This window comes from Scyliorhinus torazame, chromosome 15 (assembly GCF_047496885.1).
Source record: "Scyliorhinus torazame isolate Kashiwa2021f chromosome 15, sScyTor2.1, whole genome shotgun sequence".
NCBI lineage: Eukaryota > Metazoa > Chordata > Chondrichthyes > Carcharhiniformes > Scyliorhinidae > Scyliorhinus > Scyliorhinus torazame.
Window position 1 is genome coordinate 11623044 of NC_092721.1, and position 15162 is coordinate 11638205.

The following is a 15162-nucleotide window of genomic DNA, read 5'->3' on the forward strand; positions in this document are numbered from 1 at the left end:
ATATAAGAAATATGTAGGAACAGGATTTGTGGGAGAGAGCTCGCAGAGAGTCGCCACGCTCCAGCGCCACCTTGTGGGGGGGGGGGAGGAGGGGTAGATCGGGTCACCCTGATGTCTGCGTAGTGTGCAGGGGGGGCATGGGGGAAGGGGTCCTGTCACTTTACTTTCAAATCAGGGTGCCCGATCTCTGACCCGCCAAGTGTTTAGGCCCTGCCTATCTCTGTGCATATGCAAACCGTCCCTCACAAAGAAATGACTAACTCGGGGACATCGCGGTCAAATTAGCGCCAGAACAGCCGACGCGAGTCACACCAACATTTGCACCCAAAATGACACTTCGTCATTTTCTTGGTACGTTCCGCACACAGTTTGTAGCATTCAAAATAAAGCTTATTTGATGTGCCATTTTCACCTGCTTCAAAAATATATTCAGCACTAGGACTAAGGGGCTGGTTTAGCACAGGGCTAAAGCGCTGGCTTTGAAAGCAGACCCAGGCAGGCCAGCTGCACGGTTCAATTCCTGTACCAGCCTCCCCGAACAGGCGCCGGAATGTGGCGACTAGGGGCTTTTCACAGTAACTTCATTTGAAGACAATAAGTGATTTTCATTTCATTTCATGTTACTTACTCAAAATTACTTACCTGAAAAGCATCAAGAAATGCTTCTTTTCAATGATGTACAAGAATTGGATAATTAATTACAATTTAAGGCTGTTAACCCTAACCCTCAATATAATCATTGCTGGTTTAAAATTAACATTCAATTCAATTAAGTCTATTTTTCCTTCCCTCACTTTCTTTTCCTCGCATGCTATGAGGTAAGGGAGAATGTTGTTCACTGATGGTGCAACTGATGAGGAATAGAGGGATATAAGACCATAAGACATAGGAGCGGAAGTAAGGCCATTCGGCCCATCGAGTCCATTCCACCATTCAATCATGGCTGATTTCAACTCCATTTACCCGCTCTCTCTCCATAGCCCTTAATTCCTCGAGAAATCAAGAATTTATCAACTTCTGTCACCCATTGTCAAGAGCTGCTTGACATCCCACTAGTGTATCCCAGTGTTCTCAGGTTAGTTAGGTTTATGCATGGAGCATCTAATGGAAATTGGTACCGAGGGAAAAATGAATAGGATGGTGATGAATGTGAGAAATTGGTACATATATTTTGGGCAGGATTCTCCGTTTCTGAGATTAAGTGTCGACGCAGAATTCATGGACTTTCATGACAGCAAAACTGGTGCCGACCTGGACCGATTCAGCGACTGTGGAGGGGCTAGCACCGGCGTCACGTGGAACACAATCGATTCCAATGAGAAACAGTGCCGGATTCGCCGGGTCCGTGATTGACACTCGGGAGGCTGACAAGCTGCAGCCGCACATACACATTACACTCCACACACACACACCCATCCCAGCCATCAAGATGGCATTGGTTGCATTGGAGCGCACCCATCTGGCTGATGGGTCAGCTGGGGCCAGAGGGCACCAAGGGGGTACCCATATAACCCGTGGCCCTCAGTTCAGAGTGGGCTGTCAGCGGGGTGCACAGCTGCATGGCTGCCTTTCCGGCTGCGGCAATGATGTTCCATGCCCATCCACCCGACCCCACAGCCTACCTCCTCGCCACCCCTGCTACTCCCCCCGGCCCTGGCAGAAGCCCCCCCCCCCCCCGGCCCTGGCAGAAGCCCCGCCCAGCGGTACAACAGTCAGCAAACTATGGCGATGTTGGACACTTTCCGTACCCCCTCTCTCCCTCAGCAGCCACGATGCAGGTTACACTATTTGTAAAAGCACAGGTGAACCGCGCCATCGGGATCTTGGCCTATTGGAGATGGGGAATCGCGGAGGCCCCGGAGTATACCGGGTCAGGCCCACTAATGATACACAAAGGGTGTTTATTGTATATCCGTTCTGGACTGTATTGACGCTGCTGACAAGGTGACGAAGAATAGCGATTTGGCGTCAAATCGGCGTCTGCCGTCGGAACCTATTCTCTGCCTAATATTATGCGCACACAATGACATCACTGCAGCTATTTGATAACCACCCATTTCTTAAAGGCACACTCACATGACACTAATCACGTTTCCCAATTTTGTCATCAGGCAACGGAGAATCCCGCCCTATATTTTATATCTATTGCATTAATGCTTTTTCATGCCTGAGTTCAGGTATATATATATCCATTGCAATGACATTATTAAAGAATCTCAGTTAAGGCTTCCAGACACTGGCTGCAGAGGGTGTAATTAAGATGTTGTTAAACTGTGATCATCATTCATTCCAACCATTCATATCGTTTACCTGTTTAGGCCACATGGAATTTTGTTTATAGAAAGAAGATTCCCTGGGGTTTAAGATATTTTGGGCAGTTGCGTTTAGCCTTAGTGAGATGGTTATAACTGTAGGATAGAGGTGATGTAATTAATGGGAGGAGCCAGGTCTGTAGCAGGCAGTTTAGTTTTAGGTTTTTCTGGGACCTTTGAGCCGAGCAGCAACTTTTGCAAAAGGCTGTCAGGTTAAGCAGTAGTCTGACACAGACAAAGAATCTGCAAGGTGTTTCCTGACAGGATCTATCTCTCTCTCTTCAAGCAGTATTTCCAAAAAATCTCTATTCAAGTGTACTGCAACTATCCCTGTGTTTGCTAACAGTATTTACACGTGTTTTTTGACCTGTGATGGGTTTTGCTTGATTGGAGATTGAGAAGGTACAAGTTAAAAGTTTCCTTTTATTGTTAAGAATTGTTTAACTGTTAATTGTAAGCCATTTTCTGTGGTGTTAATGTAGTTTAATCCTGTGTTAATAATAAAGTTTGTTTTAATATAACATTGTTCTTGTCAGTACAATCACTCCTGGAGCAAAGTATTCTTTCCTCATAGTTTTATAAATTAGAAAAAGTGTTTGGGGGTTCTTGTCCGTCTGGTCTGGGATCTTTACAGGATGTGCCGTTAGGGTGAGACGTAGAGGGTTAAAGGCTCATGTGAAGCATAAATGCAGGTTGAATGGTCTGTTTCTGTGTTGTATATATTATGTAAATCTACAGAAATGTACAAGAGCAATTCATTAAATGAGCGGATCACTTGGAGCCTTGCAATATAAAGAACAGACACTTATCAGTTAGTAATAATCTACAGACATTCGCACCGTATACGAGTTATAATGAGCTCGCTTCAAAACCGTCAGCAGAAATGCCTCACCTTTCAAATGTGTATTCACTTTCAGCCCTGAAAAAGTACACATGTGACTTGAACTGTAGCTTGAAGACATAGTCCTTGTGGATATTGTCAGATTCTGCAGGAATGGTGACGGAATAGCCCAGTAGTGGCAAGCTTGCTAGCGGATGATTATCCTAAGGAAAAATCCACAGTCGTAGTCAGATTCTGCGCCTCCTCTGGGAAACATCACTGAGTGCAACTTGCAGGATTTTACTTGGAAACAAAAGACTTTTCCGGCCCCGCTAGGAAACATGGGATTTTCCCCGCCCTGAATGGAAACAAAGGATTTTCCCGTTTTGATTGAAAACATAGGATTCTCCGTCCCGCCGCACCCGTTTTCTGGTGCGGTGCGCCGCCGCCGGCTGCGGGATTCTCCATCCCGACAGCCGGTCAATGGGGTTTCCCATTGTGGGCACCCCGGGAAAGTCCAGCCCATAGGATTTTCCTGGCCCTGATTGGCTCCATGGAGACGGGCCAGTAAAATAATGGCCACCACACTGCGTAATCGGATGTCTGACCTCCCTCTTCATCCTCCCCGATTTTCCCACGGGATGGCAAAGGGGGAGCGGACCGGCATTGAGGTCAATTAATCTTGCTGTGGCAGCGTGGTGGCGCAGTAGTTAGCGCTGCTGCCTCATGGCGCTGAGGTCCCAGGTTCGATCCCGGCCCTGGGTCACTGTCCGTGTGGAGTTTGCACATTCTCCCCGTGTCTGCGTGGGTTTCGCCCCCACAACCCAAAGATGTGCAGGGTAGGTGGATTGGCCACGCTAAATTGCCCCTCAATTGGAAAAAATGAATTGGGTACACTAAAAAAAATTTTTTTAATAAATAATCTTTCTGTGGGCTTATTAAAAGTCTGTTTCTCACATTTCCCTGTGAGGATACGGCAAGCATCCCAGAAATAGTAAAAAAAAAAGATGGGGCAGGAATTAAATACAGTCACCATCATCAGAGAATTAGTTTTCGGCAAATTAATGGATTCAAAGGACAAGTCCCCTGGACCTGATGTGATGCACCTCAGGATATTTAAGGAGGTAGCTCCAGAGATCATGGAAGCGATTGTAGTCATTTTCCAAAAAGCCTTGGATGTTGGAACTGTGCAAAAGGATTGAAAGGCTGCCAATGTGATATCCCCTCTATAACATTGCCTTCCAGAGCAGTGTGCATCTTGGGGACAGTGAGGCTCTGCAAGGGGGTTATCTCCTCTGGAGAGGAACAGGAGGAAGAATTGGCGGCAGAGGGAGATGGCTCTGAATAGGGAGGTGCCTTGCTGTGTAACGCGATGGCCTCCATCTGCCGCCTGCTGGGAAGAGGATTTCCCTCTTCTCCCCCCTGGCTCTCTCACTCCACTGAGACATCCCACTTCCCTGTGCTGCAGTGAGAGGCTATGAGACAAACCAGCAGCCGGAGTGATGGTTGCCGTGGGTGTCTGAAACCTGCCTCCATTCTGTCCCCACCAGCTTTAAGTGGACAGGAAGCACTTCTCCACATCAATTAAGGGGCTCAGCCCCGGGAAAGCCTGGATTTCTGTCAGTTTCGCAACAGAGGGGAATTTCTGACACAAAAAACAGACCCAGCTCCTGTTTCCCATCTCCAAGGAGGCAATCAGGACTAAGAAATCCAAAGTTTACAATTTGTGGGGGGAGAGAAAACTCTGGGAGATATAGACTGAAGGAGTGGGAACAGGGAAGAGGAAGCGTGAAAAACAAACGGCACAAGATTGGGACGGCAGAATGTGCTACAGATTGTAAGATGATCTAAAAGACAATTGCACAAAGAAAAATAGTTTTGTTATTTTTGTCCGTAGCCAAGGTCAGGTTCCCACTCATGCACAAAAAAGCCCATCACATTGAGTTTCCTTGTTAGTTTTAATTGCTGCTTAGAAATGTTTCCGCCTTCAGGATGGGACATTAAACTGAGGCCTCACCTGCTCTCTCAGGTGAATATGAACTATCGCACGGCACAATTTCGAAGACAAACAGGGGAATTCTTCCCAGTATCCTGACCAATGCTGATACCTCAATCAACGCCACAGAAATAAAAGATCTGGCCATTATCATATTGCTGTTTGTGGGAGCTTGCTGTGCGCAAATTGGTGGCTGCATTTTCCATATTAAAACAGTAACCACCCCTTGAAAACACTTAATTGGCAGCTAAGCACTTTGGGAAATCCTGAATCTATTTTACTTTCCGGAGAATGTTTTGATTCACGGCCTTGATTTTACTTTGATGGTCTCAAAAGAAACCCACAGGCATTTGGTCTGAACAAAAATCTACCTTGGTTTTGAAATTTTCAATTAACTCAATGCCTTTCTGATGGGAGAGTGTTCCAGGTTTCCACAGTGTGAGGAAGTGCTTCCTGACGTCACTCCCTGTGCGACCTGGCCCCTTGTTCTGGACTCTTCCCCCACCCCCACCCCCCCAACCAGAGGAAATAGTTTCTCTCTATTGACCCTATTGAATCCTTTAATCATCTGCTACCCCTTAACTTGCAGGAGTACAAGCCCAAATTCCTCCTACAGGAAAATGGAAAGCACCCTTTGTTTGAGTTCTCGGAAAAAAGAACCTCAATTTCAGAATTCGTGTTGCTATCGGGGAATAGAGCAGGGAGCTACAAAAAGTAACTTGAATGCTTTTTATATTTAGGGATTTAACTTTACTTTTATGCAGCTCATTTTTTTTATTCGTTCATGGGATGTGGGCATCGCTGGCTAGGAAAGCATTTATTGTCCACCCCTGATTGCCCTTGAATGGAGTGACGGGCTAGGCTATCACAGCGGGTATTTAAGACTCAACTACGTAGCTCTGAACCGAGTCACATGTATTACGGGGGTGAACCAGATGGGTATTTACAACAATGGCGTGCAGGTTAGGTGGATTGCCCATGCTAAAATCGTCCCTTACTGTCCAAAGACGTGCAGGTTTGTTGAGGTTGCAGGGACGTTGGCCTGGGTAGGGTGCCCTTTCAGAGGATCGGTGCAGACTCGATGGGCCAAATGGCCTCCTTCCGCACATGTAGAGATTCTATGGAACACGCAACAATGGTCTCATGGTCATCGTTCGGCTTTTAATTCTAGGTTTTAATTGAATTCAAATTTCCTCACCTTCCGTGATGGGATTCGAGCCCATTACTCTGGGCCTCTGGGATTACTAGACGACCGACAATACTACTGCGCCCCCGCCCCATTTGCCAGCTCAGGACATCCCACAGCATGTTTACACCAATGGGGTAATTTTAATATTGCAGTCAGTAGGATGTCAAGACAATATCCTTGAACACTGCACATTGAAATCCCACAAGTCCTTATTTACTCTGGTGTGACTCACCTGATGTGATTTGTAGAAAAAGAGGCAGAAATTGGTAAAAACCACCCAAAGCTTTTGCCAGCCATTGCTGTTTTTGAACTTCCTCAGCAGGTTTCCAGACAGCTGATTCTGAGATTGGAAGGAAACCACAAATATTAAGGTGACGAAAAACAGACAAAACGTTACGTGGCGCTAGCAAAAGAGGTATTACAAACACTGAGAAAAAGACACAACTGTTGAAATACAGCCCGCCAGTGATTTTGTTTAAGCAAAGGAAGACTTGCTCCCAAAGATGTTGGTCAAGGTTGCCAACCTTGCCAGGATTGCCCTGGAGCCTCCCAGAATTGAAAATCAATCGAAATCGCAATCTGACCGCCAGCAAAATGTCATTGAAAAAATGGGTTACTTTTATCTGATTTTTTTGAACACTTGTTTACTTGGGTATAAAACTTTTAAGGATGGGGTGGGAAAATGCTTTTTGACTGGGATGTGGGTGCGGGGGGTGGGTGCATGGGGGAAAGGTTCAGTCGGAGACGGGCAATATCCAGGAATGCATCCCAGCAGGGTTGGCAACCCTTAATACCAATTGCAAAATGATATGTGATTTCAAGTCTCTAATGACCTCTGGCAAATTGCTTGCGTTTCCTGAAGGGAGGACTGTAAAATGGGCATTCAGCAAAACAAAACAAAAAGACAAAGAAAGGCTTGTTGTAAATAATCCCTCTCTAGTCTCAACTCACGCTAAGAAAATATTTTTGGCTGATTCAAAGCATGTAAAGAACATATTTATTTATTCAGACTTTAGCCAATTGAAGGAATTGGACACTAGTGTTATTCAGAAGGTAGTACAGCTTCATTTTGATCTGATGACCTAACAAACAATCACGCTCTCCCATCAGGACTCCATATTTGTTCAGAACAGCCATTACCTTGTACTATTTCTTTTTTTTTTAAATATTTTAATTGGTACTTTCCAGTTTTTACAGAGTAACATTTCATGTGCCTCTGGTGTTAGTTTGTTTGTTTCTTATTTACACGATGTGTCGTCGTCCGTCCCCCCCCCCCCGTCCCCCCGTCCCCCCCTCCCCTCCCTCGGTGGTAGTTTAGTTTCCCACTTAATGTTGCCGTTTGCCCTAGGCAACACGTACTGTTCTCTGCTTTTTTCTGTTAGGGCTCCTAGTTTTTATTGTTGGAGGGGATGGGGGGGGGCGGGGCTGCAGGCCCTCCCCTTGCCCCCGTGCTTCACTCTGTGCTCCCCTCGATTCCCTTCCCTCCCCACCCCTCTCTGCCCCTTTCTCTTGTGTTTGCCTTCCCTTGTCCTCCCCCTCCCTCCCCCCTGTTCCTAGTTGCTGTTGGCCTAGAACAGGTCTTGGAACAGGCTGATGAATGGCCCCCATGCTTTGCGGAAGCCCTCGGCTGATGTCCTTGACCTTCTCCAGGTGGAGAAATTCCACCAGGTCTGCCAGCCAGTCTGCAGCTGTGGGCGGTGCGCTATGGCTCCCGTCTGCCACCCAATTATGCCGCAAAACCCCCTGGCAACCACCATTGTACAGAGAATCTTTCAACGGGTCAGATCCCATTTAACCTGACTAGAATCTTACTTTGAAACTTAGAACTTCCACATTTACTTCCTTCATTGTTGCCAAGGAAACATGTCTTCTTTGGAAAGTAATCAACATTGTTTGTTCATGTTAGCATGTTGTTAGATGTAATGCGTACAAAATCAGACAGCTTATTTATATTTGGTAAAGGGAATCTTCCGAGGTCGACCTTGGTGATGATTATTTGATCAGTTTCGCCGCAAATTTGCACTCGTGGCTCTGGCCACGTGGACACAAAATCTCACGAGACTCGGGGAAAACGAGAATCGTACCAGCAGGATCTGGTTTTCTGATTCTCCCTGTGCCCTCCCCCCCACTCTAACTACCGGTGGCATCGGTTAGGGGGAGGTTCCCTCGTGCGTGTGGGGGGGGGGGTGCGTGCGTGTGTGGGGGGGGGGAGAGAGTCTCCTGTGCGTGTGGGGGGGGGTCTCCTGTGTCCACGGGGGTCGTTTACCCCCTTCGCCCTGCCAGCATGGCCTCCAGATGTTCTCTGCACAGAGCGCTGGACGCTGTGGAGAGAAACACGTTGTGCGGCCCGTGAGCTGCCCGCTGGTTTTCTTGCCCTCAGCCAGCACTCTGTGCAGACAACGGAAAATCCCGCCCAACATATTTTCTGGTGCAAATTGCTAATTTCAAAAAGGTAAGCTGGTCCACCGTGATGATTCTGAAAAAGTGCCCCATTAGACTTTCCTTGAAAGCAAACCATTAAACATTTAATGATATTAACTTGGCTGGGGTTTTCCAGTCCCGTCGGTGGTCTACATCGTACTGGATGGGACTGGAAAATTTGGAGAGCAGCACCCGCCAAATGTCTTTTGGCCGCTCTGCAAGTTTCCCCATCCCACGGCAGGACGATACCTTCCATTCCCGGGGCTGGAAAATCACACCCCTTATTTAATTTTTTATTTAAGATGATCCACCATGTATTTAAATCCTAGCTCCTTCGCCCATCACCTTTCTACATTGTCGATGTGTCCAGCCTTATTTTAAATCCGTACCAACTCACTAAGGCTCCTCGACAGCACTTTCCAAACCCGTGATCTCTATTGTGGAGGAACAAGGGCAGCAGATAGATGGGAACACCGCCTCCCCTGCTTATCCCCATCAAGCCCCACATCATCCTGATTGGGATAGTATTGCCTTTCCTTTAGTGCCGCTGGGTCAAAGCCGCGCGCTGTGGGAGTGCCTACACCTCACGGACTGCCGCAACTCAAGAAGGCGGCTCACCACCATCTTCTCAAGGGCAGTTAGGGATGGGCAATAAATTCTCACCTTGCCAGCAATTCTCAAATTCCATGAATGAAGACAAGAATCAAACCCCGCAGTCTGTCCTGATTAAATTTACTTAGGTTTAATACACTAGAATTACAGACTTTTCTGGCTCATTAGATTAGATTCAAGTCAAAGAAACTGTCATAGTTTTTGATTGATGGTTAAGCTTCAATTTGGCAATTTTTTGCTTCCGTTTTTATTTATGTTGAGCCATCTCCGCAGCGGTGAAAGTGATTTCCCTTTTGGTTTGAAGACGTGATCTGCGTCTCAGACTTTCCAGACTATAACTGGATAATTTAACGTTAGAGGATCCCAAGTGGAATAACACTCAGCATTCCCAGGCTGCAAGGGACCAAAAGACCAACCGGGAATCCAGTGCTTTGCACTGGAATATATTCTGTGGAATTTTGCAGCACAGAAACAGGCCATTCGGCCCAACTAGTCTCTGCTGCTGTTTCCACACAAGCCTTTTCCCACCTAGCACATCTCACTCTCTCAATGTACCCTTCTAATTTCCTCCTCATGCGTTTAAATGTATTGATACTATTCACCTCAACACCTTCATGTAGTGGTAGGTTCCACATTCCCACCACTGTCTGAGGAAAGAAGTTCTCCTGAATTCCCTGATGGATTGATTAGAGAATATCCCACACTGATAGTCTTTCATTTTGGGCTCCCCCACAAGAGGAAACATCGTCTCTACATCGTCCCTTCTCCAACGTGTCTACACATGTAGTCATCAGGTGTCAGCTTTCCTACTAAACCACCAATATCCGCGATCCCAGAATCATTACATACACACATACATGGAAGATAGGAGCAGGAGGAGGCCTTTTGGCCCTTCATCACGATCATGGCTGATCATCCAACTCAATTGCCTAATCCTGCTTTCTCCCCATAGCCTTTGATCCCATTCTCCCCAAGTGCTATATCCAGCCGCCTCTTGAATATATTCAAAGTTTTAGCATCAACTACTTCCTGTGGTAATGAATTCCACAGGCTCACCACTCTTTGCGTGAAGAAATGTCTCCTTATCTCTGTCTGAAATGGTTTACCCTGAATCCTCAGACTGTGACCCCTGGTTCTGGACACACCCATCATTGGTAACATCTTCCCTGCATCTACCCTGTCTAGTCCTGTTAGAATTTCCCTGCCTTCTCCCCGTAATCCTGCACATTCTTCCTTTTCAGATAATAATCCGATTCCCTCTTGAAATCCTCGATTGAACCTGTCTCCACCACTCACAGAGAGTGTATTCCAGATCCTAACCATTCGCTGTATGAATCTGCCTCCACCACACTGTCAGACAGTGCATTCCAGATCCTAACCACTCGCTGTGTGAATCTGCCTCCACCACACTCTCAGACAGTGCATTCCATACCCTAACCACTCGCTGTGTGAACCTGCCTCCACCACACTCTCAGACAGTACATTCCAGATCCTAACCACTCGCTGTGTGAATCTGCCTCCACCACACTCTCAGACAGTGCATTCCAGATCCTAATCACTCGCTGTGAGAACCTGCCTCCACCACACTCTCAGACAGTGCATTCCAGACCCTACCCACTCACTGTGTGAATCTGACTCCACCACACTCTCAGACAGTGTATTCCAGACTCTAACCACTCGCTGTGTGAACCTGCCTCCACCACACTCTCAGACAGTGTATTCCAGGCCCTAACCGCTCGCTGTGTGAATCTGCCTCCACCACACTCTCACACAGTGCATTCCAGACCCTAACCACTCGCTGTGTGAATCTGCCTCCACCACACTCTCAGACAGTGCATTCCAGATCCTAACCACTCGCTGTGTGAATCTGCCTCCACCACACTCTCAGACAGTGCATTCCAGACGCTAACCACTCACTGTGTGAATCTGCCTCCACCACACTCTCAGACAGTGCATTCCAGACGCTAACCACTCACTGTGTGAATCTGCCTCCACCACACTCTCAGACAGTGCATTCCAGACCCTAACCACTCGCTGTGTGAATCTGCCTCCACCACACTCTCAGACAGTGCATTCCAGACACTAACCACTCACTGTGTGAATCTGCCTCCACCACACTCTCAGACAGTGCATTCCAGACCCTTGCCACTCGCTGTGTGAATCTGCCTCCACCACACTCTCAGACAGTGCATTCCTGACCCTAACCACTCACTGTGTGAATCTGCCTCCACCACACTCTCAGACAGTGCATTACAGACCCTAACCACTTACTGTGTGTATCTGCCTCCACCACACTCTCAGACAGTGCATTCCAGACCCTAACCACTCACTGTGTGAATCTGTCTCCACCACACTCTCAAACAGTGCATTCCAGACCCTAAGCACTCGCTGTGTGAATCTGCCTCCACCACATTCTCAGACAGTGCATTCCAGATCTGAACCATTCACTACATGAAAGCGTTTCCCTTCATGTCTCCATTGCTTCTTTTTCCAATTATTTTAAATTAAAATGCCTTCTTACTCTTGATCCTTCAGCCAATGGGAACAGCTTCTCTATAGTTACTCTGTCCAGACCACTTATGATTTTGAACACTTCTATCAAATCTCCTCTCCTCTGAGTAAAACAGCCCCAATTTCTCCAATCTACCCACACAACTGAAGTTCCTCATCTCTGGAACCAATCTTGTGAATGTTTTCTGCACTCTCTCTAATGCCTTCACATCCTTCCTCAAATATGGTGTCCAGGATCTATAGCAAAACCCTGGGGCGGGGAGGATGGTCATGTCCATCTCGTACCCTGGTACTGCCCCCTTGCACCCTGGCACCATGGAGCAGTGCCTGGAAGGCCCCCTGAGGGGAACTCAATGGGGGCGGGGGCTTCCAGTGTATATGGTGGGTGAGTTCCCTGTGCAGGTGAGGGGACGTTCCCCATGTATTTGGGGAGGGGTCCCCAGGGTGGGGGGGGGGGGAGTTGCCGTGTGTGTGTGGGGGGGGGAGGGGGTTTCCGTGTTCATTGGGTGGGGTTTCTCTTTTTCTTAAAGAGTGTGCCCTCTAAAAAGGGTGCCCTGATCTCTGGATGGCTGATGGTACCGGCTGTTTTAGGCCTCGCCACACCAGTGTAACAGTGTGGGACACGCCTCCCGGAATTTGTTTCTTCTTAGTGCTGGACAATATCGCTTGAAAAGCAGGCTGTGCAGCCATAGAAGCACTACAAAGCAGAAGGAGGCCATTCAGCCTATCGAGTCTGCACTGACCCTCCGAAAGAGCTCCCTCCCTACCCCCACGTCCCCACTCTATCCGCGTAAACCAGTAACCGCCCCTAACCTTTGGGACACGGAAGGGCAATTTAGCGTGGCCAATCTACCAAACCTGCGCATCTTTGGACTGTGGGAGGAAACCGGAGGAAACCCACGCAGACACGGGGAGAAAGTGCAGACTCCGCACAGACAGTGACCCGAGGCTGGAATTGAACCCGGGTCCCTGGAGATGTGAGGCAGCAGTGCTAACTCCTGTGCCGCCAGGCCGTCCTTACCCGGTCTGGCCGCCATGTGACTCCAGACCCACAGCAATGTGGTTGACTCTTAACTACCCCTCGGAAGTGGTCCAGCGAGACACTCAATTCACGGGCAATTAGGAATGGACAACAAATGCAGCCCGCATTCAATCAGAGAATAATAAAAAACACGGGAAATCATAACCACTATAAATCGCAGTATTAAGTCTTCTTTGCAGAAACAATGCAAACTGACTGAGGAAAATCTAACATATTGATTGTTCAATGAGCGAAAGTGTCACAATCTCAAATCAGTGGGAATCCTCATGTAACTAACTCGTCACTCCACCACTGGCAAGTATGCCTTCAGCTGCCTCGGCACTAACTTATGGAATGCCCTCCATACACCTCTCTACCTCGCTTCCCTCTTTTAGGACATTCCTTAAAACCTTGGGCGGGTGGTAGCACAGTGGTTAGCACAGTTACTTCACGGCTCCAGGTTCCCAGGTTCAATTCCCGGCTTGGGTCACTATCTGTGCGGAGTCTGCACGCTCTCCCCGTGTCTGCGTGGGTTTCCCTCCGGGTGCTCCGGTTTCCTCCCACAGTCCAAAGATGTGCAGGTTACGTGGATGGGCCATGCTAAATTGCCCTTAGTGTCCAAAAAAGGTTGGGTGGGGTTACGGGGATAGGTGGAGGGCTTAAGTAGGGTGCACTTTCCAAGGGCCGGTGCAGACTTGATGGGCCGAATGGCCTCCTTCTGCACTGTAAATTCTATGATTCTCTTTGTCATCTTCCATAATATCACCTCATGTGACTTGATGTCATACTTCTGCTTTATAACGCTCCAGTGAAGTGGAACATTCCATTACATTAAAGGCACTATATCAGTGTAAGTTGCTGTTTGTGTTGCTGCATTTTGAAGTCAGGCACCTAAGTGCTGATATCAGTAATGATGTGAAGATGCCGGCAGTGCTCCGAAAGCTAGTGATTCAAAACAAACCTGTTGGACTTTAACCTGGTGTTGTAAGACCTCTTACTGATATCAGTAAGACAGTATCGCAGTACAAAATGCTGCTTTTGTTTTATGCGATGCAACCAGATTTAAATCCCTCACAATTCCACAAACCGATATCTGTCCTCTTTCTAAAACCCCAAAGTTAATTAGTAGGTAATTTATATTCAGCCTGACTATGTAATTGAGCTTGCATGTGGTGATTTGACGTGACAAGCCATCGCAGCATGTTTCAAAAGCTAGCAAACGCAAGATTTTGCAATTTAATTACAGCCTCGTGCGAAACCCAAGTGAGCGGCAGTTGGCCGGCTTATTTTTTACTTGTTACCTCGATAATCCTGAAGTAATCATAAAAGGTGAGACTCTGCACCCGATACCAGCAGACATGGGATATGGCAAGAGATCGGTGATTATTGATCGGTCCAGAGGGGAGAGAGGAGACAGACTCACTAACAGTGAAGACCTCTTCTATCACACCGACAAGACAATAAGAACAAAGGGAGAGAAGACAGAGACAGACTGTAAACGATGCAGGAAATAAAGAGGAGACAAACAGTTTTGTAAATGATTTGTAAATCGGTTTGCCATCCCTCCAGGATTGTCCTGAAGTGTCCAGGAATTGAAAGTTAACCTCCAGGGTGCCACTGCGATGAAAAATCACCAAGAAAAGAAAGATAACAATCGGTGTGTTTCTTTTTAAAAAATAAATTTAGAGTACCCAATTAATTTTTTCCAATTAAGGGGCAATTTAGCGTGGCCAATCCACCTACCCTGCACATCTTTGGGTTGTGGGGGCGAGACCCACGCAGACACCGGGAGAATGTGCAAACTCCACACGGACAGTGACCCAGAGCGGGCATCGAACCTGGGACCTCGGCGCCGTGAGGCAGCAGGGCTAACCACTGCGCCGCCCTGCTGCACCTCATTATATATTTTAAAGAAAATCTCCAATGGGCTGTTTGACCAAAGTTCACAATCATCCAATCGGGTAATGAAGAGTGGGTTCGCATTTTGATTGGCTGTGGGAGGGGGCTATGTGTCACATGCTTGCTGACCAACAGTGTTGGTGTCTGGGTGGGTGGGGCAGTGGCAGGTAGGAGCCCGTGGTGATGACATCTCCAGGAATATGGCCACAGAGAGTTGGCAACCCCAGTTGCATGTGCACACAAGCATGTCCACCTGTGCAACAAGAGGAGGAATTAGATCTTGACAGGGTGCCTGAAAAAGAAAATGCTTTAAAAAGGAGCCAAACCAATGTTATCTTAAGGATTTGTTGGAAATTTCAATCTATATGGTTTTCTGCTTAA

The 15162-nt window shown here is 47.4% G+C and overlaps 1 protein-coding gene across 1 annotated transcript in view; it reads right to left on the bottom strand.

Moving 5' to 3' along the window:
- LOC140391525 (FERM, ARHGEF and pleckstrin domain-containing protein 1-like) overlaps nucleotides 1-15162 on the bottom strand; it is a 326539-nt gene that overhangs the window by 3807 nt on the left and 307570 nt on the right. The window contains 2 exon segments of the mRNA XM_072476099.1: nucleotides 3205-3356; nucleotides 6550-6657. Coding sequence (XP_072332200.1) covers nucleotides 3205-3356; nucleotides 6550-6657 — 260 coding nt within the window.